This window comes from Garra rufa, chromosome 5 (assembly GCF_049309525.1).
Source record: "Garra rufa chromosome 5, GarRuf1.0, whole genome shotgun sequence".
In the NCBI taxonomy this organism is placed as follows: domain Eukaryota; kingdom Metazoa; phylum Chordata; class Actinopteri; order Cypriniformes; family Cyprinidae; genus Garra; species Garra rufa.
Window position 1 is genome coordinate 10133651 of NC_133365.1, and position 27572 is coordinate 10161222.

The 27572-nt window shown below is 34.6% G+C and overlaps 4 protein-coding genes across 4 annotated transcripts; all 4 read left to right on the forward strand.

Annotated features, from left to right (window-relative positions):
* The first annotated feature begins 1158 nt into the window (after nt 1-1158).
* LOC141335820 (uncharacterized) lies at nt 1159-5509 on the forward strand. The gene is made up of 6 exons (XM_073841377.1): nt 1159-1263; nt 1375-1572; nt 1687-1880; nt 3941-4006; nt 4126-4165; nt 4420-5509. The coding sequence occupies exons 1-6, from the start codon at nt 1167-1169 to the stop codon at nt 5133-5135; spliced, it is 1311 nt and encodes a 436-aa protein (XP_073697478.1). The 5' UTR covers nt 1159-1166; the 3' UTR covers nt 5136-5509.
* Nucleotides 5510-7532: 2023 nt separating this feature from the next.
* cxcl11.8 (chemokine (C-X-C motif) ligand 11, duplicate 8) lies at nt 7533-8022 on the forward strand. Its single transcript, XM_073839518.1, has 3 exons — nt 7533-7590; nt 7701-7827; nt 7914-8022. The coding sequence occupies exons 1-3, from the start codon at nt 7533-7535 to the stop codon at nt 8020-8022; spliced, it is 294 nt and encodes a 97-aa protein (XP_073695619.1).
* Nucleotides 8023-13509: 5487 nt separating this feature from the next.
* LOC141334360 (C-X-C motif chemokine 10-like) lies at nt 13510-16231 on the forward strand. The gene is made up of 3 exons (XM_073839417.1): nt 13510-13575; nt 14631-14754; nt 15482-16231. Exons 1-3 carry the CDS (start codon nt 13515-13517, stop codon nt 15558-15560), a joined length of 264 nt encoding a protein of 87 aa, XP_073695518.1. The 5' UTR covers nt 13510-13514; the 3' UTR covers nt 15561-16231.
* A 3458-nt stretch (nt 16232-19689) lies between these two features.
* LOC141334612 (C-X-C motif chemokine 10-like) lies at nt 19690-21446 on the forward strand. The gene is made up of 3 exons (XM_073839750.1): nt 19690-19750; nt 20800-20923; nt 21218-21446. Exons 1-3 carry the CDS (start codon nt 19690-19692, stop codon nt 21294-21296), a joined length of 264 nt encoding a protein of 87 aa, XP_073695851.1. The 3' UTR covers nt 21297-21446.
* The last annotated feature ends 6126 nt before the right edge of the window (nt 21447-27572 follow it).

The window sequence follows — 27572 nt, forward strand, 5'->3', positions numbered from 1 at the left end:
TTATTAGGCTCATTTAAGAGTGCACACAGTACCGCAGTTTGCACACCAACTTACTCAGGATGTAAACAGCAGCATGGGTTGCATGGTTAATGTACTACTGAAGATGTTGTTCTACTAATTTATGATGTCTAGACCACAGAAGCTGCTAAATCATACAGAGAAGGACTTAGTAAGCATGGAAGGGCGTTATATTTTGACTAGGGCTGCTCTCGACTAAAGATTTTTCTGGTCGACTAGTAGTCGTTCTTTTTAAGCATTATAAACAAACCATATAAATCATAAAATTAAGCCTTTAATTGCCTATATAGTCTAATAAGTGCTCAAGCACATGCAAAACAAGTTTGCCACAGTACATTAACCTTTTAATAATTTGTTGTTTTCTGCTTAAGAGGTGAAGTTGGCAACACTGACTTGTCATCTCCACAGTTAGATTACATAATCTGAGAATATTTGTTTTCTATTTGAATTGGTTCATTTAAAAGTAGAAATTTCACTCTCTATAGATATTTTTCATGTCTGTAAGGCAAGTATACACAGAGTTTTAAAGTTTCGCTTAACTTCATAGAGAACGAGACGGCAGAAAGCGCATCCTGTTTGCTTTAATTATTTTACAAAAGCACAACGTTTTGTTATTGTGAGTGGATACAAATAAATGTAGAGTCTTTACAGATTCAAAAGATGTATTACTTTTATCTGTATAAAAGTTCAGCTTCCACACTTCGCACAGACACTTGAGTAGCACATATTTTTCTAAATTAACATTAGATTGAGCAGCCATGTAAAGTTGCTACTACTTACATATTTCAAATGAAAAGCCATGTTTGAGGTTGTTGAATGATAGGTGAGCGTTTGGATGTCCTGCCTGATGTACTATTACGACATAGACCAGCCGTTAACGGTCTGTCCATCACAGACTGCATGACTTCGCCAATTCCTGTGGATCACTCTAAATGTATAAATAACTTTTAGTATTGCAAGGTTATTTTGCGTTTGAATGGCAAATTTTAAAAGTTTTACTCTTGTCCAAGACTCAGACTATTTAAATAAAACAAATATAAGTCCTAATTATTATGTTTAAAATATACATGATCTAAATCAAGATGTATATACAATGAAAATAATGAAGAATATTACTGTGCACTATCAATTTCAGAGCTAGAACTAAAATGGATGATACAACTAATAGTGAACTTCAAAATTCTTCAGCAATCACAGACGTGAACGTAACTGAAGAACAGAGAGACCAATGTCCCACAATTACTGGTAATAGTAACTGCAGAGCTTCAGTGCTCTTTTAAAGACTCTATTACTAAATAGTTTGGGGAAAATAATAGATACAGATGGATGACCGTGACTTCCTTCTTCCTCTTGAAGGAAATAAATATTTCATCCTTTCACCTGGGAAGACATTCAAGACTAAAGAGGATATCATAAGAAACGTCCTTGAACAAGTATCAGGTCAGCAGGTGTTCACCGTGGAGGAGTGTGACACCATTTTGGTTTTCTGCACCATTGTCTCAAGGGCAGGAACTGATATTGATGCTGCACTGAATGAACTTAAAGCTCTCTCAGGTATTATGCTGGTAGTGTATGTATTATATATTATAAATATTTAATTATCTCAAGTTATTGTACTTATTTTAACAATGATTACATATAACAACTATTTGATCACTCTGTTAACAGAGTCTAAAAGAGCTGTTTTCATGGTGCTCCATTACACATTTGACTCAGAGAAGACTCTGCTAGACAGCAGCAGTTTTGTGACCAGGAAGAATACACTCACAGTGGACTGTCTGTTCAACGAGGAAAAGGGACTCCTGCAGTGTGTTAGGAATTCTGAAGCTCTGGCTTCAATCCATCAATGGCTGCAGCCACAGGTATCCAGTTATTCAAGATAAAAGATGCATTTTAATGAGTAAATCTATATGTTTAATGAGAAGTTCACTTCCAGAATATTTATAGATGATTTACTAACCCCTTTGTTCATCCAAGATGACTTTATGGTGCCCGCGAGATTGAACTTCCAAAATGCAGTTTAAATGCAGCTTCAAAGGGCTCTAAACGATTCCAGCCGAGGAAGAAGGGACTTATCTAGATTGACAGCTGAAGGTCTGGAATCCATGGCAGCTTTCATTGGCCAAGGCCCGCCCATAAGGTGTTTAACTGACATGTCAAACAACCAATCACAGTTCATTTCATTCAGCGTCACGTTTCAGGGCGTGGAAATTTCCCTACAACAACAGCCCCGCGTGCCACTAGTTAGTCATTGAAATAACCAGCATCGAAAGTCGTAGAAGAAGTGGGAGAACAAGCAGTAATCAGTAATTTGTTCGCGAATGTTGCAAAAGTGTATAACAATGGTGTCTGCATTTGCACCTCTTGGCAAAACACAGAGTAAATCAGTCATCTGCACTTTGTTTCCCGGCGGACTGAAAATAAACACGACACTCGCGTCTCTCGGAAATCCGATCAAATTCAACCAATCAGATGACGACTTCGAAATTCCTGAAGTGTTTCCAGTTAAGTGTACCATATGCATCAGGCGTGACATCTGAGGCTGAGAATATCGATTGATTATTTGCTAAAAATTATTACAATTAATATATTTAACTTCAAATGCTCATCTTGTCTAGCTCTGCAATGCACATGCATACTGTCTACTCCAGTTCAAGACAGTTAGGGTAGGTCGAAAAACTCCCATCTTATTTTGTCCTTCAACTTTAAAATCATCCTACATTGCTGCAGAAGTACCAACCCAGTGTTTACAAAGTGAAAGTGCAAAGATGATCAATTGTTTTTTACAAAAAATAAAACAGCGATGTAGGCTGTTTTGAAGTTGGAGGAGAAAATGAGATGGGAGTTTTTCGACATACCCTAACTGTCTTGAACCAGAGTACACAGAGTACGCATTTACATCGCAGAGCTAGACAAGACAAGCATTTGAGGTTAAAATGTAAATAAATTGTAATTTTTTAAAGAAAATAATCGATTGTTTTGCTTGATAAGACCCTTATTCCTCGGCTGGGATCATTTAGAGCCCTTTGAAGTTGCATTTTGGAAGTTCAAACTCACGGACACCATAGTGTCCACTATATGGAGAACATTCCTGAAATGTTTTCCTCAAGAAACAATTTTTGCACGACTGAAAAAAGAAAGACGTGAACATCTTGGATGACAAGGGGGTGAGTAAATTATCTGTAAATTTTGGTTCTGGAAGTGAACCTCTCCTTTAAATACTGTATGTCCTTGAAAAAAGGGTTTGGGATAAATAGTCACAGAAATTTCATATTTAGAGATAGCCTCCTGTGCACTAAACACATTGGCATGGCTTTATTTATTTATTGCATTTAGCTTCACATAGTTAAATGTAATAAATACACTAGGTTAATACCCCAATTATACTTTCTGATCTTTCCCTCAATCTTGTTTTATTCAGAAGTTGAATCTGCTTTGGTGATTTAGCCTCTAAAGACAACAGCAGCTTAGACTAACAGATTTCAGTGACTCATTGCATCACCTAGGGTTATTGTCTATTTAAAACCCAACAGCTCCAGAGTTAGGTTATGCACCATTTTGATTTCAAATTTAATATATTTTAACATTTTAACCTCACATTAACAATTATTGTACAGTATGCAAAGTTCCCATAAAGCACGGCAAACCAAAATGTACGTGTGTGCGAATGAGCAAACATTATTTTTCAGCACCCACAGAACCCACAGCTGGCAAATATTAACAAAACTGGTTGGAAAAAACTGATGCAAAACACAAAATGCCACAAAGTTAGCTGTGAGCAAATAAATAAAGCTAAGCTATAAGCTATACTTGAAAGTACTTGAAATAGTGAATTGATAGTAGTAAATTATGTGACACTAATGTGGATAAATGAGACTAACCAGGTTCATATTGTGGCATTTTCTGCACTATGTTGGAGCAGACCCAGGTGACTTCAACTCTACGTAACTACTTGACGCGGTTAAGATGTTGTCCATGCTTTAACTGGGTAATAAAAAACTACAACTCTATTAATTAATTCAGCATTTATGGTCTGTTAACAAACTGATTCAGCATTTAAGGTCTATTAACAAATATGTTACAAATCACTCTTTTCTGACACAATAGTGTACACAAGAAGACACAGAGGCGACTGAAGTATCTTCCTGTGAGTATGATTTTTTTTTTTTTACACGTTTGAACACGTTTTGTTGTAAATTAGTTGAATAAAGCATACTTGATTTTCAATAGTTATGAAACAGAAAAAGAAGGAACCCAAAATTCTCAATGAACCGTTTTATTTACTAAACTTTTTCAATATAGGTTTTGTTGATTTAGTGAGGGTCAAATTTACTTCATTTTCATTTCATAATGACTTTTTCTTGAACCCCTAATGATTTATTCTTTTTACGGGTGAAACAGATCCTAAAGTTGAATCAGAACTGACACTTGTCCTGCTGGGCACATTTGAGCCTGAGAAGACCGCAGTTGAACACATGATATTTGGCCGAGAGAAGAGTCAGGGTGATACCTCTCCAGCCACCCAGATGAAGATCACAGTAGATAATGTAGTGGTGGATGGGGAGCAGGTGGCTGTGATCAACACTCCTGACTGGTTCAGCTCTAAGCTCTCCACAGAGGAAATACAAGAAAAATTACAATTCTGTATCCGTCTCTTTTCACATGGACCTCACGCTTTCCTCCTGGTCATACCAGCAAAGCCATTTTCTGAAGAGGACAGAAACATGGTGAAGAAAATGGAGATGATTTTTGAGGAAAAGTGCAGAGAGAAGGTCATGATCCTTTTCACTGTTACCGACGAACAACAAAAGCAGAACATCCAAGACCATGACCTCCAGGCACTTGTGAAAAAATGTGGAAATCGGTTTCATGTTCTCAATATTAGTGAGACTGGGGATAGATCTCAGATTTCAGAGCTGTTGAAGACAGTAGAGAAGATGGTGACGGGAAATAGAGAGAGTAGTGATGTCTGTGAGCTGAACCCAACTCAGATTGAGGAAGCTATTGCTAAATCTAAACACCAAAGAAAACATAGGAGATACTTTAAAGTACAGCTGCAAAATTCTTGCCGCAAAATTTGGATTCAGAGCAAAAATTATGAAGTGTTAAAAAATTAAAAACTCTTCTGAACATTTAGACCATTAGATAGGATGGTAGATTACTTTAAAAGAATCCTGACATGGTATAGTTAAACTGCCTGCTGTTCTTTAGAAAAATCTTTCAGGTCCCACAAATTCTTTGGTTTTATCAGCATTTTTGTGTATTTGAACCTTTTCAATAATGACTGTATGATTGAGGACAACCGAGGGACTCATATCATATTACAGAAGGTTTGAACGCTCACTGATGCTCCAGAAGGAAAAACGATGCATTAAGTGCCAGGAGTGAAAACTTTTGAACAGTTATTTTCTCTTGTGGACTAAATGTAAACACCTTTATGTTAAAAATTTACTAATTAGGTCAGTACTAAATAAAAATACCATGCATTTCGTATGATCTACTTATTTTGGTAAAATAATTAACATTTTGCAGATTCTGCAAGATGTATGTAAACTTCTGATCTCAAATGTACTTTTTACAATACACTTTGTTTATTGTTCTAAATCAGCTTTATATAAAATGAGCTTAATATCTTCATGGCTTATAGTCACATTTAGCAGATTGGAGTTGGATGATAATATAGTTTAAATCTTGCAACTATACAAGCAATCAAGCAGTAGAGATTTGTTATACAGTATATACCACTTAATTTGAGTATTTCTGTGTATACTCATGTACTTAGAATACTTAGAATTCATTATTATTTATAAATTTGTTATTAATTCATTGTGTGGTAATATTGAAAAGTATGAACCCTGGGCAGCTTTGGGAAGTTTATAACAACAAGATGTAGTGACATGACTTTCAAGTAGTATTCAACACTGATTATTGTCAGACTTTTTAAAATCCTTCATCACTTGAATTATAAATTAAGAAAATAATTTAATTTTAAAGTAGAGCCGCCACAAAATCAGACTATAACACCTCGTTTTACTTTGAGATGGTTCTGAGGTTAAATACAGATTTAACATCATAAGATATAGGCTAATTGTTAAGATACTGTTTTCGAAATCAGATTCTTGCATAGCTACGACAGTGGCTGGGATCTAACAATGACTTGGGAAAAAACAGTTCATCTTTAAAAATAAAAATTTTAAAAATAAAGCATATACATGCACCCGAATAGAAAATAAAAGAGTTATCGCATAAGCATGTGTCCTAAAAACCCCTGAAACTTCTCATGTCTGATATTTTACAGCAGTCAATGCAATTTGGGAAAGAATTCAATCAAATCTGTATGTGGGTGTGTATGAAAATATTTAAAAGTAACCCTCTTTGTAAAATTATTAACATTTAATAACTCACTTTAACTTAATTACACACTTTTTTTTCCCTCAGTAACATATATTTTGTAATTAAATCACGTATTTCTGGTAAATGTAAGTACTCCCAAACACTGCTGAAAGTCATAAATAACAAGCTATGGCTTGTTCCCTTTGTGATCTAAATGTAATCATTGTGTGTATACACTGAAATTTCCTGTTAAGCAGCTGAATGCAGCACAACGTTTTTAGTGTATTCAGAATATTCTCAGTTCCCACAAAACTCTGTCATCATTCACTCACTTATTTATGTTGATCCAAACTCATTTGACATTCTTCCTTCTGTGCAACACCAAAGGAGAAGTTATGTAAAAACTTGACACTGCAATATTTTATGCATTAAAATTAAAGTAAAAGGGATTCTCGTCAAGTTCCTAAACGTAAAAAGACATAAGTAGTCTATATGACTGGTGTGCTGTGTGAGGAACAGACATAATCTGAAAAGTTTTCATTGAAAATGTTCTCACCCCAGCTGAAGCTCTTAAATATTTTTCACGTTTGGAGTATTCATGGTTAAGGCCTTGATTTTGAAACAGCACAACGATGAAAAAATGAAGGAAATTTCACTTTGGGTGAATAATCCCTGCATCTCCCCACTGAAAGAATTGACTCCACATCAGCTGACTCCAGTGTATTTGAGGTTGATGGTTTTAGTCCTATTTTTGCATCCTTAAATGATTATGAAGGTTTTCGTTGCTAGATATTCTCAACTATATAAAGCACCTATGTAAAATATTATATATATAATGAGCATTATATGAATAAAACTGAAGTACCAGAATTAATCAGTGGATTATGTGATGTATTTGGGATTGTTTCTCAAAAAATGTTACTGAAAAGGTATATTCTGAAACTAGAAACTGAAACCATCCGTACTAACCCATTTAAAAACAATTGACTTGTGACAAAGCTTCTCCTTACATTTAAAGGCTAAATTTCTTAGAACAGATGAAGGAAGCTCTAATGAAACAAAAAGTGAGAATCACCTCAGTGGGCAGATCTTTTGAGGTATAAAAATAGAGTTGCTGGAATCCCATTATTCATAATATCATCCGCCCAGCATTTAAGAGATTATACAAGATCAAAAACAAAATGAAAACTGCTACAGCTTTTATTGTTCTCGTCTGTCTCCTTGTGGTCAAGGTGAAAGGTGAGCTCACTCTCATAAAAATAATGTTTTTTTTTGTTTTTTACCCATTAAAATTAACTTTCAAATTTGAATTCTAAAACTAACCTGAAATGAACCCTGGGTTGTTTGAGGTCAATCACTGCATGTGAAGGGCAGATGCATTTGTGCTGATAAAGGACTGGATAAAGTCTCTCCAGAGGCAATTGAGAAGGTTGAAATTATCCCTCCAAGTCGTTCTTGTAAAAGAGTGGAGATTGTGTAAGCAGTCTATTGTTGTTTATACATAAGTGCTTTGTTTTAGATATCAAATAAATGCCCATTTTCTTTGTGTCTTGTTTGTTAAGTGTCACTCTGAGACCTGAAGCAGGGCAGAAATGCTTGAATCCAGCGTCAAGATTTACCAAGTATATTTTGAAAGCTATTCAAAAAAAGGTCAGCATGCAAAAGCATTAATTTCCTTTTCAGTTTAAAAATATAAACCTGCACAGTGAGTCTTTAAAGGAGTAGTTCACTTTCAGAACAAAAATTTACAGATAATGTACTCACCCCCTTGTCATCCAAGATGTTCTTTCTTTCTTCAGTCGTAAAGAAATGGTGTTTTTTGAGGAAAACATTTCAGGATTTCTCTCTACATAATGTACTTCTATGGTGCCCCAGAGTTTGAACTTCTAAAATGCAGCTTCAAAGGGCTCTAAATGATCCCAGCTGAAGAAGAAAGGTCTTATCTAGCAAACGATCAGTTATTTTCTAAAACATTTACAACTTATATGCTTTTTAATCTCAAAAACTTGTCTTACAGAGCTAGACAAGACAAGCATTTGATGTTAAAAAGTATATAAATTGTAAATATTTTTAGAAAATAACTGATTGTTTGCTAAATAAGACCTTTCTTCCTCAGCTGGGATCATTTGGAGCCCTTTGAAGCTGCATTTTGAAAGTTCAAACTCGGGGGCACCATAGATGTCCATTATATGGAGAGAAATCCTGAAATTGTCTTTACGACTAAAGAAAGAAAGACATGAACATCTTGGATGAACAGAGGGTGAGTACATTATCGGTAAATATATAAGTTCTGAAAGTGAACTGCTCCTTTAACTGAAATGAATGCTAGTAAAAAAAAGTACTGTTAATTCTGTCTTCTCTTAGCAGAAATTCACAGAAGCCCGGCGTAGGAATCAAGCATAGAGCCGATGTCCTGCACGGATCCACCCGTGTTGATTGATCTTGAAATTAATAACCGAATCACTTCAAATCATTTGCTTTCATACATAGTGCCTGAAAATCTGTAAACTAAGTGGATACTTTCATTTACCTGATCTCTAAATGCTCTGATAAATTCAATGCACTTGATTGCTGTTCATGATTTGTTTTCTTTGTTTGAAATGTTCCAAAAAAAAAAACCCTTTCAAGTTCTTACTTTACCCTATTCTCATAGAGATGGATATGCTGCGAAAAGGGAATTATAGAGATCATTTCAATTATATGTGACCCAAGATCACAAAACCAGTCATAAGATTTAAAATATAATATTTGAATAAGATTTCCATTGACGGGAAAGGACAGGTAAATACTTGGTCGAGATACAACTATTTGAAAATCTGGAATCTAAGGGTGCAAAAAAAAAAAATAATAAATAATAATAATCTAATTATTATGCAAATCGCCTTTAAAGTTGTCCAAATGAAGTTCTTAGCAAATTCATATTACTAATCAAAAATTAAATTTTGATATATTTAAGGTAAAAAAATTTATAAATATCTTCATGGAACAATCTTTACTTAATATTCTAATGATTTTTGGCATAAAAGAAAAAATGATCATTTTGACCAATAATAGGTATTGTTGCCAATTTCTACATCTACAAATATACTTGTGACTTATGACTAGTTTTGTTACCCAGGGTCACATTTGTTGTGTATTTTCCCACCTGAGAATCAAGTATGAAAGACAGTATCGGTTTCACTTAGCTGACTGCATTGCAAACATTAAGTAATTAAATGTATTAAAGCACAAGCATTAAATATTAAGATCAAGGCACAGTACTTTGATGGGAGCCACTTCTATTTTGAACAGTATGTAGTAGTTGTAATTAAATATTTTCTCCTCTCTCTCTCTATCTTTCTCTTTCAGTATACAGCCTGTTTCATATAAGTATTGCATTTCTTAGAAGTGCTTTGCTCTAGAGGAAGTCTCACGCGGCTGCTGTGGTCAAAATGCTGCAGGAAACAAAAAGACTTTGCATTAAATTTCCTGTCCAACTGATTACTGCTCAGAATATATCAGTGTGGGTGCAATTACAACTCAGATGTTAAAAATGTTAATAATAAGGTTACAATACAAAGAAATGTGGAGAATTTTTTTTTTAAGATAAACTGAAAACTGGATTTTAATCAGTGCTTTGCAACAACTTGCAACTAGTAGATGTTGCTAGTAAAACCCCATAAATTTTCATTAGTCGCTGAAGTATACACTAAATCCTTGAGTGAAAAAAGGGAAAATAAGGGGAAACCCATAACCCCATGTAGACAAGGACATACAGTAGCTGGAACGTCTCCAAATTAGGCAAGAGTAGGAAGGAGACTTTGCTGAGTAATACTGACTGAAACTTCCTTACTGTGTCAGCACTGTATTAAAGATTTCTAACAGGTTGACTATGAGAATGGTGAAATCAAAAGCAAATTCCTCTTCAGTTATCAGTACCTTGTTTTCCATTCTAAATATTTTTTACATCACAGCATTTGGTGATCATTTCCTGGTAGGCTATTCACTACTGTTGCAGTGCTGTATTCACTGTTGCTTTCAACTGGAAGTAGCTAAAGCTTGCTTGAAAAGTTGCAAAATGTCACTTGATGAAGTCATGCACAAAAATACACAGGAAAGGTTAGGGGGAATATCTATTTTTTAGTTTTTCTCTGACACAGCAAACAGAATCAACTGAATCCGCTGTTCATCAGAGAGCAAGCAAGACCTTGCACGGGGCAGTATGTCTCTAGGTTGGCAACAACGGCTGTATATTAGACCACTCATCAGGGTAACTGAAACTAGTGCAACACAGCCATTTCTTTTTTTCAAGTTGCATGCGATGGTCATTTAAAACAAGTTGTTTAAAAAAAAGGTTGTATGAACAAATGGTACTGCAGTGGCTGTTGCTGACTATTTAAAGGAGTAGTTCACTTTCAGAACAAAAATTTACAGATAATGTACTCACCCCCTTGTCATCCAAGATGTTCATGTCTTTCTTTCTTCAGTTGTAAAGAAATGGTGTTTTTTTGAGGAAAACATTTCAGGATTTCTCTTCATACAATGGACTTCTATGGTGCCCCCGAATTCGAACTTCCAAAATGCAGTTTAAAAGCAGCTTCAAAGGGCTCTAAATGATCCCAGCCAAAGAAGAAGGGTCTTATCTAGTGAAACAATAGGTTATTTTTAAAAACATTTACAACTTATTTACTTTTTAATCTCAAATGCTCGTCTTGCCAAACTAGACAAGAGGAGCATTTGAGCATTTTTTTAGAACATAACCCATTGTTTTGCTAGATACGACCCTTCTTTCCTCGGCTGTGATCGTATTTGAGCACTTTGAAGCTGCATTTTGGAAGTTCAAACTCGGGGGCAACATAGAAGTCTATTATATGGAGAGAAATCCTGAAATGTTTTACTCAAACATAATTTCCTCACGACTGAAGAAAGAAAGACATGAACATCTTGGATGACAAGGGGGTGAGTACATTATCTGTACATTTTTGTTCTTTAAAGCAGTGGTTCTCAATCCTGGTCCTGGGGGACCCCTGCTCTGCACATTTTGCATGTCTCTCTTATTTAACACACCTGATTGAGATCTTCAGCTTGTTAGTTCAGTTCATGGATCTCTCTCCTAATGAGCTGATCTCAATAAGGTGTGTTAAATACGGGAGACATGTAAAATGTGCAGAGCAGGGGTCCCCCAGGACCAGGATTGAGAACCACTGCTTTAAAGGAATATTTCACCCAAAAATGAAAATTCTGTCATTAATTATTCACGTCTTTCCAAACCCATAAGACCTTCATTCATCTTCGGAAATTCAAATGAGATATTTTTTATAAAATCCAAAAGCTTTCTGACCCCGCATAGACAGCAACAGAACTAAAATGTTCAAAGGCCCACATCAGTGGTTTAACTGTAATGCTATGAAGCCATGAGAATACTTTTTGTGCACAAAGAAAACAAAAATAACATTCACAAGAGTACCACGATACATTTGTGGGATGCTGCTGTCATCAAAACGCCGGCTCCTGCATTGGCAGCAGCACACAAATGTATCGTAGTACTCTCATGAACGTGCAGCGGAGACTGACACAGAAGTGAAGAAATTATTGAATAAAGTTGTTATTTATGTTTTCTTTGGGCACAAAAAGTGTTCCCGTACTTTCATAACATTACGGTTGAACCACTGTCGTCAGAACTGACAGAATTTCATTTTTGGGTGAATTAACCCTTTAAATCTAGTGGGTTTGGTGTTTCAAGTCACAAATCCAAAGACACTGGTAGTGACGATTCTCTCTGACCAATCAGGGATGTGCAGTGTTCACACTTCACATTTTAATATCAGTACAGCTCACTTGGAACCTCAACTGAGGTGGTACTAAAAAAGTACCTGGCACTACATGCTGAACACTAGGCCTAAATTTGAAGCTGAAACCAAAATCGAAACTAATTTTTAATTTCGGCTATTTTTGCCCTAGTGTACAGTATGTAGTGCCAGGTACTTTCGATCATGAAAATACAATAATCGAGATGAAATTATTGCGCCCCATTCTGCCCCCTTTCCAGTGGTACGCGTTTGCTCCTCCATAAAAGCCTAATTTCATATGCAAATCAGCAAAATAATGTAACTTGACTTTCATAAAATGGGACGTGCTTGATTTATTGTTTCTTCGATGTGTTTTTAACTTGCACTGTTCTGTGTATGCGCTCAGAGACGGAACAGAACACGGACATTTAAAGTTATCTTTTAGCTTAAGGTGCGTGCCTAAGTGGTCAGATACACACAAAAATGATAGGTGATTATTCATGTAAACCCTTGTCAGTTATGTCTTAAATGATCATGAACGGTTGAGAATGAAAATGTGTGTGTAACAGTATATTGCATCCATGTGGCTCTTAAAGCGGCCACAAATAATATTCCTTCTGCTGTCTCTGTGCCTAATAATAATAAAATGTAAAAATACAAAGAGAAAAATCCTTGAATGAAGGATTTTTTTAGTTTTAATAAGAAACAAAGGATGTTTAACTATTACAGTGAAGACGCTGTTTTAAATACATTCAAATGATTCCATGTTAGACTTTAGACTTGCATAAAAGTATTCAGTATTTCCAAAAAAAAAGCATCTTTTTTTTCCTGTTGTATTGTTATCTTTAAATTAATCACTATTATAAAGTTTCGGACCCAGTCATAATCGTGTTAAATAATCGTGATTATTATTTTTGCCATAATCGAGCAGCCCTATACTGTACACAGTGCAGAGGAAAAGTGCTATATTAGTGTCTTTCATATCAGACCAACTACTTTGTATGAATATTACTGTAACATGGTGATGATTGTAATATACAGGAAGAAATTACACAATGACAGGTTCAGATGAAAAATCTGTAAATTTTTAAATGAAGTGTCCTTTAAAAAATGAAAATGAAAACACACACACACACACACACACACACACACACACACACACACACACACACACACACACACACACACACACACACACACACACACACACACACACACACACACACACACATTTTAGTTAGTTCTTCAATTTAGGGTTGGTATGACTTTGCAGGGTTGTGTTACCTAAGGATGATGTCATTTTTGACTATGGGAATCAAAGGGATTTCCCAAAATAGCATATAAAAGCTTGTTGATTTAGATTCAGTCAGCATGTTATCATACTGGTCATCAAACATGAGCCGGTCCATCTTTCTCCTGTCCTTGATCTTTCTGATCTGCTTGACTTTCACTGAAGGTAAGCTCTTTTGCATGCCTTATCTTGATTTTTAGCCTGCTTTTAATGACATTTATTCAAATTGACTTACAAATTAGATGGCAATAGTAAAAGTGCTAGCAATACAACGTTTCAAACATTGGCCATAGTCTAGAAGCACCTAATTAATCAGTCCAATTCTGTATGTTAACCAGGACTATATCACACACAATCAGAAAAAGGGCCGCACATCCTGCTGCGTCTCAGAACACCACTCACATATATTTTTCCATTAAATTACATTATGTTGTTCCTAAATTATTGTTAATGTACATTATGATTTTAGGCTGAAAGATGGTGCATTGTTGTCTTTTTGTGGCTTGAAATAAGTCTCTTCCACAGTTCTTGATTTTGGGAATGAGTGCAATGACTTTTCATAAAAGATTAAGACTCTATTTATTTACATTAGAATAACTGTTATTATTTATATGTGTTGCTTCTTTGTCAAGAATGATTGAAGAGAGGGAATACACTGTGATAATTATGAACCCTATAGCAGTACAGTTGTAACTGTGATAATGAATAATGTGGAGCTGTTATTTTATTGGTTTATTGTTTATTTGGTTTTATTTTTTAGTACGTTGTTGTATTGTTATGTATGAATGTGTGCACTCCATTTTGTCTGTATAATGTATTGTTTCATGTTATAAGAATATTTTTTCTGTTAAAGTCTATAGACCCCAGGAAGAATAGCTACTGCTTTTGCAGCAGCTAATGGGGATCTTAATAAACTAAACTAAACTAAACTAAACTCTGCTTCTGCTTCATAGACAGCTGTTATATTATATATCATACCTTTTCTTTCTGGTTGCTCTTTTTTTTTTTTTTCAAACACCGACCTTCAAACACATCAGTGCCACTGTTTATTTATGAACTGATGTCTTTTCACATACATATATAATAAACTACTTTAAATTTGCTTTATGAGTGGAAGTTGGACTGTTTATATTCAACATCTTAAGTAACATCATTCAGATAGGATAGCGTCTAGTTTTATTCACTCTTCTTTGCTTTTTCTGCTTTATTTCTGCATGTAGGTCATCGCATGTTCGGACATAAGCGATGCCTGTGTTCCAGAACATATGACAGTCTGTGGTATGGAAACATCATGGAGAAGAAAGTGCACCCACCAAGTGCATCCTGTGACACCACTGAGATTATGTAATGCATTTATTTTTAATTTTATTTTTATTTTTGTTTGTGTGTGTGTGTGTGTGTGTGTGTGTGTGTGTGTGTGTGTGTGTGCACCTGGTATTCATCACGTTGTGGGGACCAAATGTCCCCACAAGGATAGGAATACCAGTAGATTTTGACCTTGTGGGGACATTTCTCAGGTCCCCATGAGGAAACAGGCTTATAAATCATGCACAATGAGTTTTTTTGAGGAAGTAAAAGTGTGCACAATCTCCTGTGAGGGCTAGGTTTAGGTGTAGGGTAGGTGTAGGGCAATAGAAAGTACGGTTTGTACAGTATAAAAACCATTACGCCTATGGAATGTCCCCATAAAACATGTAAACCCAACATGTGTGTGTGTGTGTGTGTGTGTGTGTTTGTACACATGTTTTTATATTAAATTGAGGTCCCCTTGGGGAAACAAGCTTATAAATCGTACATAATGAGTTTTTTTTTCAGAATGTAAAAATGCAGAAAGTTCCCTCTAAGGGTTAGGTTTAGGGGTAGGTTAAGGGGATAGAAAATACAGTGTGGACAGTATAAAAACCATTGCACCAATGGAGAGTCCCCAAAAGGATAGTAAACCAGACAAGTGTGTGTGTGTGTGTGTGTGTGTGTGTGTGTGTGCGTGTGCGTGTGCGTGTGTGTGTGTTAAATGTGTGATCATATCAGCAGATATTGGATTAATGTAAACTAAATGCTTTTTATTTTTCAGTGTGACTTTGAAGAAACCTCACATAAAAGTCTGCATAAATCCTCATTCAAAACTAGGACGCCAACTACAAAAAAATTAAGTACACACCAGATCATCCATCAGACGACTATGTCCAGGGTTCCAGGGTTCCTTCTTTTGTTTGCAACTTTGCAGAGAAACGGAAATGGGGTCTGTCAGTAAAAGTGATTTAAATTAAAAATAAAAATATTACAGTAATATATTCGTTAATGGCAGCAGAATCAATTAAAATGTCTTGAATTGATCCACTTTTACACACTCAAAAAGATGCCTTCTACTTTTCTTTTTTGAAGTGTAATAATAGATGAGGATTGATCACACTTTCTAAAAAAAAAAGTCTACGCTAAAAAAGTAATTAAGTTGAAATTAAAACTTTTTAAGTATTATAAAAAAGGAGAGGCATGAAAGGAAGAAATTAGACAGCACATTTAGCTATTTTACATGGCAACAAGCAAATTAATGAGAAAAATGGCACTGTAATTTGCTTGTAAATTACAGTGCGATTTTCTCATTCATTTTAGACAGCCATCTACTCCTAATTGCTTTTTTTAAACCAAATTAAAATTAGTATTAGTAATTAGTATTAGTAAGATTGGAATTATGAGACCAAATGTGTATGACGTTCTTTGGATTTGAGTAATTGTTCCTTTTTTAAAAAGAAATATCCGTTCATGTTGAATTAAAGAGGTTATTCAATTTTTTTACAGTATCAGGTCAAGCTTGCATTGTTTTCGTGTTTTCAGTAAAGAAACTTAGAAATAGCAAAAACGTAGCAAAAACTGTTTAATATGTAGGGGGTGAGCGGGGCACAACCTAACACGGGGTTAATTGTAACACACGTGGTTCAAATATTTCCACACACGCTAGCATAACCAAATTTACGGTATTTACTAGTTGCCATAGCAACACTATGCACTGAAAAAAGGTCACCAAAATTCAAAAGCATTTTGAAGATATCGCTGAATATTTATTTTACCATAGTAAAAGTACATTTCTGGCTGAAGTAAACTTTTCATTTCTGTTTTTAGTATTCATTTAAAGTTAGACAAAACTGCTATTTGTCACAAGGAGAGACAGAGACGTGCGGATCCATTTGCAGCATTTATTTAGAATCGTCAACAGGCCAGAATAATCACCAGAAAACAGGAACAACGTAGGTAATCCGGGAAACAGTTCAATAGACAGGCAATGGTCGCAGTGGCAGGAAGCAGGAATCGTCAACGGGGTACACAGTCCAGAGTCATACACAGATAATCCAACACAGAGAGAAACGCTTAGAATTACGACCATATGGAACGATAAGACTTCGCAAGGTGGCTGTGTGTGTGAGTGGCTTAAATGCATGTGGGTAAATGATAAACAGGTGTATGCAGCAATCAGTGCAGTGGGAAACGAGGAGCAGCTGTGTGCAGTGATTGGTGCAGTGGCTTATGGGGATTGCAGTCCAGAATGTGTGTGCAAGAGTTCATGATGAGAAGACAGACCAGATACATGACACTATTATTTTAATCTCCAATTTGTAATTTATCAGTTTAGATAGTTTATTAATGCTTGACAAACCAGCAGAAGACACTAACCTGTTTTAAACTCCAGTCGCGCAGATGGGGAACGTTGTAACACTGTGTTACAATATGCCCCGCTGTTATTAAACTATGCTATTCTATGACATAAGCGGTGCAATTTACACTATTTACTTCTAAGGATTTTGATAAGAAATCACAAGAAACAGGTGAATAAAGGCTGACAATCAATGTTTAATGTTCAGATGTTATTATTTCAAGAAATAAGACTCGTTTATGTGTGTCGTGTTCTATGAGAGCTGTGTGTGGAGGGACAGGAGTGTTTTTCTGAATGTCCATATGTGTTTCATTTATTTGTCCACATTGTATTGAACTACTGTACAGCTGTGTGTTGCGATCAAGACCGTTCAAAGCATTGTTGCGATATGTTCATTGTCAAACTCCAAAATTAGATCAATTTTATTTAAAAAAAAAAAACGTCATTACTTCATTTGAAAAAGTTAACACATGTATTTTACTGACAAAATATTTTAGTTTGTTGTGTATATTTTTTTTCATTCGATCAAATAACATTTTAAGCTGTCATATGGTCGTGTTACAACGTGCCCCTCAGATGTTACAACGTACCCCATCTATGGGGCATGTTGTCACGTTTCACTTCCTTTCTTTTGAGGTAAATAACGAAAAACGTATACACTGTAAATATGAAACAAAGCGATATATTTGTACTAGACAAGTGTGAAAAATAATGTGGATAAAAATTGTACTCTGAACCCCAAGTGGATTTACATAAACCGCGAAATTCAAAAAGTGTTAGGTTGTGCCCCGCTCTCCCCTAGTGTTATTAACACTATACATTGTTGTATAAACTACTCAGGAGATCTTTATCTTGTTAGATTATGCCCCCTACTGGACATAACTGATTTGTGAAGGCAAAGCTTTGCAATAATGTATTTGAACATTGGCCTATCTTTGGCATACATTCCACAGCAATTTTTGTATTCTGTTTGCTATATTTTCAAGTTTATGTAAACATGCACTTAAGTTTTTGGATGCTGCTGAGTTTGAAGTGTTTCAATCAAGACAAAAGCACAATAATTGAATTTTAGCTATGAGTTTATTGTATTTCATTGCATATTATTTAATGTATTTTAAAGTCTTTGGTCATTTATTTTCCTCATAACTCTGAATATGTGATGCGATGTAAGAAAACCCAACACATGGTACCATTCAATTACAATTAGAGAGCTCTTTAATTGGAATTATTACTAGTAAAAACTGAATTAGAGAGCTCTTTAATTGGAATTCTTACTAGTAATAATTCAAATGTAGAGCTCGTAATTAAAAATGAATGGAAGTCAATGGAGACATATGACTAGTAAAAATTAATTTGTAGAGCTCTCTAATTGGAATTGTTACTAGTAACCAAAATCGAAACTGATTTTTAATTTCGGCTATTTTTGCCCTAGTGTACAGTATGTAGTGCCAGGTGCTTTCGATCATGAAAATACAATAATCGAGATGAAATGATTATTGCGCCCCATTCTGCCCCCTTTCCAGTGGTACGCGTTTGCTCCTCCATAAAAGCCTAATTTCATATGCAAATCAGCAAAATAATGTAACTTGACTTTCATAAAATGGGATGTGCTTGATTTATTGTTTATTCGATGTGTTTTTAACTTGCACTGTTCTGTGTATGCGCTCAGAGACGGAACAGAACACGGACATTTAAAGTTATCTTTTAGCTTAAGGTGCGTGCCTAAGTGGTCAGATACACACAAAAATGATAGGTGATTATTCATGTAAACCCTTGTCAGTTATGTCTTAAATGATCATGAACGGTTGAGAATGAAAATGTGTGTGTAACAGTATATTGCATCCATGTGGCTCTTATAGCGGCAACAAATAATATTCCTTCTGCTGTCTCTGTGCCTAATAATAATAAAATGTAAAAATACAAAGAGAAAAATCACTCACTGCTCTTGAATGAAGGATTTTTTTAGTTTTAATAAGAAACAAAGGATGTTTAACTATTACAGTGAAGACGCTGTTTTAAATACATTCAAATGATTCCATGTTAGACTTTAGACTTGCATAAAAGTATTCAGTATTTCCAAAAAAAAAGCATTTTTTTTTTCATTTGTATCTTTTTTTTCCTGTTGTATTGTTATCTTTAAATTAATCACTAATATAAAGTTTCGGACCCAGTCATAATCGTGTTAAATAATCGTGATTATTATTTTTGCCATAATCGAGCAGCCCTATACTGTACACAGTGCAGTGGAAATGTGCTATATTAATGTCTTTCATATCAGACCAACTACTTTGTATGAATATTACTGTAACATGGTGATGATTGTAATATACAGGAAGAAATTACACAATGACAGGTTCAGATGAAAAATCTGTAAATTTTTAAATGAAGTGTCCTTTAAAAAATGAAAATGAAAACACACACAAACACACACACACACACACACACACACACACACACACACACACACACACATTTTAGTTAGTTCTTCAATTTAGGGTTGGTATGACTTTGCAGGGTTGTGTTAGCTAAGGATGATGTCATTTGTGACTATGGGAATCAAAGGGATTTCCCAAAATAGCATATAAAAGCTTGTTGATTTAGATTCACTCAGCATGTTATCATACTGGTCAAACATGAGCCGGTCCATCTTTCTCCTGTCCTTAATCTTTCTGATCTGCTTGACTTTCACTGAAGGTAAGCTCTTTTGCATGCCTTATCTTGATTTTTAGCCTGCTTTTAATGACATTTAAGTGACTTGCAAATTAGATGGCAATAGTAGAAGTGCTAGCAATACAAAGTTTCAAACATTGGCCATAGTCTAGAAGCACCTAATTAATCAGTCCAATTCTGTATGTTAACCAGGACTATATCACACACAATCAGAAAAAGGGCCGCACATCCTGCTGCGTCTCAGAACACCACTCACATTGATTTTTCCATTAAATTACATTATGATGTTCCTAAACTATTGTTAATGTACATTATGATTTTAGGCTGAAAGATGGTGCATTGTTGTCTTTTTGTGGCTTGAAATAAGTCTCTTCCACAGTTCTTGATTTTGGGAATGAGTGCAATGACTTTTCATAAAAGATTAAGACTCTATTTATTTACATTAGAATAACTGTTATTATTTATATGTGTTGCTTCTTTGTCAAGAATGATTGAAGAGAGGGAATACACTGTGATAATTATGAACCCTATAGCAGTACAGTTGTAACTGTGATAATGAATAATGTGGAGCTGTTATTTTATTGGTTTATTGTTTATTTGGTTTTATTTTTTAGTACGTTGTTGTATTGTTATGTATGAATGTGTGCACTCCATTTTGTCTGTATAATGTATTGTTTCATGTTATAAGAATATTTTTTCTGTTAAAGTCTATAGACCCCAGGAAGAATAGCTACTGCTTTTGCAGCAGCTAATGGGGATCTTAATAAACTAAACTAAACTAAACTAAACTCTGCTTCTGCTTCATAGACAGCTGTTATATTATATATCATACCTTTTCTTTCTGGTTGCTCTTTTTTTTTTTTTCAAACACCGACCTTCAAACACATCAGTGCCACTGTTTATTTATGAACTGATGTCTTTTCACATACATATATAATAAACTACTTTAAATTTGCTTTATGAGTGGAAGTTGGACTGTTTATATTCAACATCTTAAGTAACATCATTCAGATAGGATAGCGTCTAGTTTTATTCACTCTTCTTTGCTTTTTCTGCTTTATTTCTGCATGTAGGTCATCGCATGTTCGGACATAAGCGATGCCTGTGTTCCAGAACATATGACAGTCTGTGGTATGGAAACATCATGGAGAAGAAAGTGCACCCACCAAGTGCATCCTGTGACACCACTGAGATTATGTAATGCATTTATTTTTAATTTTATTTTTATTTTTGTTTGTGTGTGTGTGTGTGTGTGTGTGTGTGTGTGTGTGTGTGTGTGTGTGTGTGTGTGTGTGTGTGTGTGTGTGTGCGTGTGTGTGTGTGTGTGTGTGTGTGTGTGTGCGCGTGTGTTTGTGTGCGTGCGTGTGTGTGTGTGTGTGTGTGTGTGTGTGTGTGTGTGTGTGTGTGTGTGTGTGTGTGTGTGTGTGTTAAATGTGTGATCATATCAGCAGATATTGGATTAATGTAAACTAAATGCTTTTTATTTTTCAGTGTGACTTTGAAGAAACCTCACATAAAAGTCTGCATAAATCCTCATTCAAAACTAGGACGCCAACTACAAAAAAATTAAGTACACACCAGATCATCCATCAGACGACTATGTCCAGGGTTCCAGGGTTCCTTCTTTTGTTTGCAACTTTGCAGAGAAACGGAAATGGGGTCTGTCAGTAAAAGTGATTTAAATTAAAAATAAAAATATTACAGTAATATATTCGTTAATGGCAGCAGAATCAATTAAAATGTCTTGAATTGATCCACTTTTACACACTCAAAAAGATGCATACCTTCTACTTTTCTTTTTTGAAGTGTTACATATTAATAGATGAGGATTGATCACACTTTCTAAAAAAAGTCTACGCTAAAAAAGTAATTAAGTTGAAATTAAAACTTTTTAAGTATTATAAAAAAGGAGAGGCATGAAAGGAAGAAATTAGACAGCACATTTAGCTATTTTACATGGCAACAAGCAAATTAATGAGAAAAATGGCACTGTAATTTGCTTGTAAATTACAGTGCGATTTTCTCATTCATTTTAGACAGCCATCTACTCCTAATTGCTTTTTTTAAACCAAATTAAAATTAGTATTAGTAATTAGTATTAGTAAGATTGGAATTATGAGACCAAATGTGTATGACGTTCTTTGGATTTGAGTAATTGTTCCTTTTTTAAAAAGAAATATCCGTTCATGTTGAATTAAAGAGGTTATTCAATTTTTTTACAGTATCAGGTCAAGCTTGCATTGTTTTCGTGTTTTCAGTAAAGAAACTTAGAAATAGCAAAAACGTAGCAAAAACTGTTTAATATGTAGTGTTATTAACATTATACATTGTTGTATAAACTACTCAGGAGATCTTTATCTTGTTAGATTATGCCCCCTACTGGACATAACTGATTTGTGAAGGCAAAGCTTTGCAATAATATATTTGAACATTGGCCTATCCTTGGCATACAGTCCACAGCAATTTTTGTATTCTGTTTGCTATATTTTCAAGTTTATGTAAACATGCACTTAAGTTTTTGGATGCTGCTGAGTTTGAAGTGTTTCAATCAAGACAAAAGCACAATAATTGAATTTTAGCTATGAGTTTATTGTATTTCATTGCATATTATTTAATGTATTTTAAAGTCTTTGGTCATTTATTTTCCTCATAACTCTGAATATGTGATGCGATGTAAGAAAACCCAACACATGGTACCATTCAATTACAATTAGAGAGCTCTTTAATTGGAATTATTACTAGTAAAAACTGAATTAGAGAGCTCTTTAATTGGAATTCTTACTAGTAATAATTCAATTGTAGAGCTCTGTAATTAAAAATGAATGGAAGTCAATGGAGACATATGACTAGTAAAAATTAATTTGTAGAGCTCTCTAATTGGAATTGTTACTAGTAATAATTGAATTAGAGAGCTCTCGAATTATGATTGTTACTAGTAGGAATTTATTTAGAGAGCTCTCATATTGGCATTGTTACTAGTAGGAATTGAATTATAGAACTCTAATTGAATTGTTACTAGTAAAAATGCAATTTTCAAGAAAAGGGTATATGAACACTTATGCAACGGGATCTTTTCAGTTTTTTATTTCTAATAAATTTGCAAAGTTGTTACAAAGCTGTTTTGTGCTTTGTCGTTATGGTGTATGAGATGTAGATTGATGTGGAAAAAAGAGTCATTTAAAGCAGTTTAACATAATGCTGCAACAAAACAAAATGTGACAAAAATGAACGGGTATGAATACTTTTGCAAGGCACTATACTCGTGCTAAAAATGATATTTAGATAAATCCTTTTGTAGTTAAGAACACCTTTGTCACAATAAAACCTAATGCATCTTCTGTCGTGCTTTTCATCTGTAAACAATCATTAAATGAAAACCTAGGATGAGTTTGTTTGTTACACGTACCACTAGATGGCAGCGTTTTGTAGGGCGTCAAGGAAAGCACTGAAGAACCAGCGACGTGATGTATGGTTATCTTATCTTAAAATGAGGAGAGAGACAAAAGACGTTCATAAATAGTAACAGGTAGGCCTATTTTATTTTGAGTTGCCAAAAGTAACAATTATGATATTACTGCATATCTATGACGACAACAACATGTGGGAGTGAGAATATAGGATATGGGATAAGCAATCTCATAAAAGACTTTTCATTTATTGGGTTCCCTGTTGAATAATCTGTGAAGTATGAGTCATATGTTTACTGGAGAAATGAGTGGAGCCTCGTGTGGTCAGAATCCACCTATTGCGCCCCCACAAGCTAAATATCAGCGTGAGTCCTTGAAGGCTGCTGCATCTATTTCGTGATCGGAAAGTGGAACAAAAGCCTCAATAGGCCTGCTACAACCCACGTATATCGTCTATTAATGAACTTAATAAACCACTCGTTTGGTGCTGTGGACATTGCGGATAATGTTTTGAGAAAGTGACTGATTGCCAAACTGCTGTTCACCATTCTAATTAGCTGGAAAACCCCGTTTGTGGTAAAAAAAAAAAAAAAAAAAAAAATGACCAAGAGCATAGGCTATCAAAATCTCTAAAGCCTTTGAGGATATGTAGACAAAAAGTCTGCAACAACCCTGAACTGTAATGTGTTTAAAACAGTGAATCCTAATCTTTTTTTATTTCTAGACCCTGCATTATTCAATATGACATTCAACACCATTTTTGAAGTTTAGGACTTTTATGACAACCCTGAAATCATTTCTAATAGCCTTTTCTAATAGCAAGTCAACTTGCAGTCTCTTGAAAGTGTGCTGAGGTCTCAGTCCCCCAGTTTAAAACCTCTGTTTTGATACAGATGCAAAATAATTTCACTAATAGCCGAGGAAAAGATGGTTCTCCCTTTTTTTATCTGGTTAAGGTTAATGGGTTTAAGCTTAAAATGGCAAAACAACTGAAGAGGAACAGAAAAGTGAAGACAGAGCTTCAACTACTTTAAATGTAAAAAAAAAAAAAAAAAATACTTAGAAGAAGTAACCATAATTAGCAAAGTGTCACAAGAATAAAGGTTTAACCCCTAGAAAAAAAAAAAAAAAAACTTTAAATCAATTTCCAGGATGGTGGTGTTGACTTTACAAAAACTAAATATATAGCTTTGTTATATTAAGGTCACATTAAAACCCCTTAACTGTTACCGTCCACCCTGTAGGACGCCCAAGTTTACTTCACCATTTTACAAATAAATCCTAATCAAATCATGACAAACTATATATTGTTGGAAAGGTCTAAGGCTCCTAAATAGATAGTTGACTTTTGTGTGTGTGTGTGTGTGTGTGTGTGTGTGTGTGTGTGTGTGTGTGTGTACCTGGTATTCATCACGTTGTGGGGACCAAATGTCCCCACAAGGATAGGAATACCAGTAAATTTTGACCTTGTGGGGACATTTCTCAGGTCCCCATAAGGAAACAGGCTTATAAATCATGCACAATGAGTTTTTTTGAGGAAGTAAAAGTATGCACAATCTCCTGTGAGGGCTAGGTTTAGGTGTAGGGTAGGTGTAGGGCGATAGAAGAAAGTACGGTTTGTACAGTATAAAAACCATTACGCCTATGGAATGTCCCCATAAAACGTGTGTGTGTGTGTGTGTGTGTGTGTGTGTGTGTGTGTGTGTGTGTGTGTGTGTGTGTGTGTGTGTGTGTGTGTGTGTGTTAAAAATTATGTAGGAAAGATAATAGATTAATTTATGACAAGAGTGCACCTCAAAAATATACTTCATAACAGGAGTTCTGACCTTTGTCTTTCCATGTTGCTTTTTTCCCTAACACACTTTAGAAATCATTTACAGTGCCTTGCAAAAGTATTCATACCCCTTCATTTTTTCACATTTTGTTTTGTTGCAGCATTATGTTAAACTGCTTTAAATGACTCTTTTGTCCACATCAATCTACATCTCATAAACCATAATGACAAAGCACAAAACAGGTTTGTAACAACTTTGCAAATTTATTAGAAATAAAAAACTGAAATAAGTACATTAAAAAAAAACTGAAAAGATCCCGTTGCATAAGTATTCATACCCTTCTCTGGGACACTCGAAATTTAGCTCGGGAGCATTCATATTGCTTCTAGATGTTACTACACTTGGAGTGGAGTTAAACTGTGGCAAATTCATTTGATAGAGTATGATTTAGAAAGGCACACACCTCTCAGAAAAGGTCTAACAGCTGAACATACATATCAGAGCAAAAACCAAGTCCTGAGGTCAAGATAACTGCCTGTAGAGCTCAGTGACAGACTTGTGTTAAGGCAATGATCTAAGGAAGAGTTCAGAAAAAAATCTGCTGCATTGAAGGTTCACAGAAGCATGTAGCCTCCATTTTCCATAATGGAAGACGATTTGGAACAACTAGGACTCTAGAAAATGTCTGCCAGCCTCCATCCAAGCTGACAGAGCTTGAGAGGTGAAAAGGTGAGGCTAAGAATGGCAGATAATTGCCAAATGCAGATGTGCAAAGCTTGTCACATCATACCCAAAAAGACTTGAGGCTGTAAAGGTGCTTCAACTATGTACTGAGGAAGGGTATGAATACTTATGCAATGTACTTATTTCAGTGTTTTATTTTTAATAAATTTGCGAATCTGTTTTTTTCTTTGTCATTATTATGGTTTATGGAGTGTAAATTGATGTGGGGGAAAAACAAATTTTAAGCAGTTTAATGTAATGCTACAACAAAACAAAATGTGAAAAAATGAAGGGGTATGAATACTTGCAAGGCACTGTATTAGTTGAAAAACTAAAATCTCAAAATTCACCCTTTGAGAGCCATTTTAAAATCAGACAATGTATTAACATGGCAAATGTACATCAAAATCATATTTTAAAAAATTTGTTTATGAATTATAAAAATTTAAGTTTGAATTCTTTATTTTCGTGTCTCTGTTCAAAAATAGTTGTGACAGTTAAGGGGTTAAAACAGTCTTTTTTTTAGTTCTTTAATTATGAAAATTCATCATAAAATATGAATAATAAACATTTCAGTTTCTATTATGTGAAAATTATTTTTTATTTAGTATAATCGTCCCAAATAGACAAGAGTGTCAATGACAAGCAATAAATAATCTATTGCTGTTGTGCATGCATAGCTATAAAAATAGCTTTGGGAAGTCCAGGGAGTTAACTTTAAAAAAAAGTTTAGAAATAAATGAAAATGTAATTTCCACACCACAGTATCCTGTTAACATTATAAAAATACACAATTTGAGATATGATGGAAATGTTCATGACTTTTAGAAAAATATAGTGCATGTATTACATTTACATTTACATTATATACACAATTATATATAATTAAATACATTTACATTATATACACAATAACAGTGCCCACACATTTTAAAGTTATCATTTTGCCTTTTGAACAAAAATGAATGATTATTCTTCACAAAAATATGTATTAGCATACACAGTTGACAAGACTCATAAAAACAAGTTGCAGTTGAAAAACAAATGTTCCTTTTAAAGTAAACCAAACCAGAAAGCTTGAGTTTCTGTCATTTACACTCTGAAATATACGTGAGAGGCTGTTTCTTTTCCTGATTCACGTAGGCTTATAAACACGCAGACAAAAAGGTTACTGTAAAGGTCAAAGGCGTTTAATGTCAAAATATCTCCTGGCATCCAGAGACAGAGTTTTTAATAGTTGACAAAGTTTAGATCATTTAAAAAACATAACAGTCAGGAACATATAAAAACATTATTTTCACAGAAACGTTTTATGATCCTCAGTATTTAAGTAGTCTAAGTATGATGAAATGGCACTCTTGCTTTTTTGGCAAACAATGGCACATAGAATGAATACATCTTTTCATATTTATATACATATTTCTTTGGTTTATAGAACACCACACAAACATTTTTACACATTGAAATCCTAAAATTTTCTGGGTAGTATTTGTTGGCACTCTGGATTTAATTAATAACAGAGCTTTTGAACTGTATATCTACAGTTATACACTAACATCTATAGGAATTATATATTTCAGAGCAGTTTTAGAAGTGTCTAGGAACATTGTCTTGCTGTCCCATGACTTTTGATGCAGGTAGTATTATTAGAGTTTATGATAACTTTTCATTTATGGTAAAATAAAAAAGTGCCCAAATCGATTACGGTAAAGAAACGCCTGAGCAAGCACTTGTTCAGGGTGGTCTGAAAATAGACTAAATATTTAGCTTGACAAAGACAGCATTTTCTGTTCCTTATTCTGCAATTGATGTCTGTCCAAAAAGCACTTGTGTTTACCATCAAACTATTTTGGTAAACAAGTTTCAGCAAATGTTCATACAATGATTATTCATTCAGTACACTAAAATTCCCATCTTAAAATGGGAATCCACGCCTAAGAT

Coding starts and splice junctions, on each gene's coding strand:
- LOC141335820 (XM_073841377.1), top strand. CDS start 1,167: ATGGATGATACAACTAATAGTGAACTTCAAAATTCTTCAGCAATCACA. Junction 1,881..3,940: donor ATCAATGGCTGCAGCCACAG/GTATCCAGTTAT, acceptor ATGTTGGAGCAG/ACCCAGGTGACTTCAACTCT. Junction 4,166..4,419: donor GGCGACTGAAGTATCTTCCT/GTGAGTATGATT, acceptor CGGGTGAAACAG/ATCCTAAAGTTGAATCAGAA.
- cxcl11.8 (XM_073839518.1), top strand. CDS start 7,533: ATGAAAACTGCTACAGCTTTTATTGTTCTCGTCTGTCTCCTTGTGGTC. Junction 7,591..7,700: donor CCTTGTGGTCAAGGTGAAAG/GTGAGCTCACTC, acceptor GGGTTGTTTGAG/GTCAATCACTGCATGTGAAG. Junction 7,828..7,913: donor TGTAAAAGAGTGGAGATTGT/GTAAGCAGTCTA, acceptor TTGTTTGTTAAG/TGTCACTCTGAGACCTGAAG.
- LOC141334360 (XM_073839417.1), top strand. CDS start 13,515: ATGAGCCGGTCCATCTTTCTCCTGTCCTTGATCTTTCTGATCTGCTTG. Junction 13,576..14,630: donor CTGCTTGACTTTCACTGAAG/GTAAGCTCTTTT, acceptor TTCTGCATGTAG/GTCATCGCATGTTCGGACAT. Junction 14,755..15,481: donor TGTGACACCACTGAGATTAT/GTAATGCATTTA, acceptor TTTATTTTTCAG/TGTGACTTTGAAGAAACCTC.
- LOC141334612 (XM_073839750.1), top strand. CDS start 19,690: ATGAGCCGGTCCATCTTTCTCCTGTCCTTAATCTTTCTGATCTGCTTG. Junction 19,751..20,799: donor CTGCTTGACTTTCACTGAAG/GTAAGCTCTTTT, acceptor TTCTGCATGTAG/GTCATCGCATGTTCGGACAT. Junction 20,924..21,217: donor TGTGACACCACTGAGATTAT/GTAATGCATTTA, acceptor TTTATTTTTCAG/TGTGACTTTGAAGAAACCTC.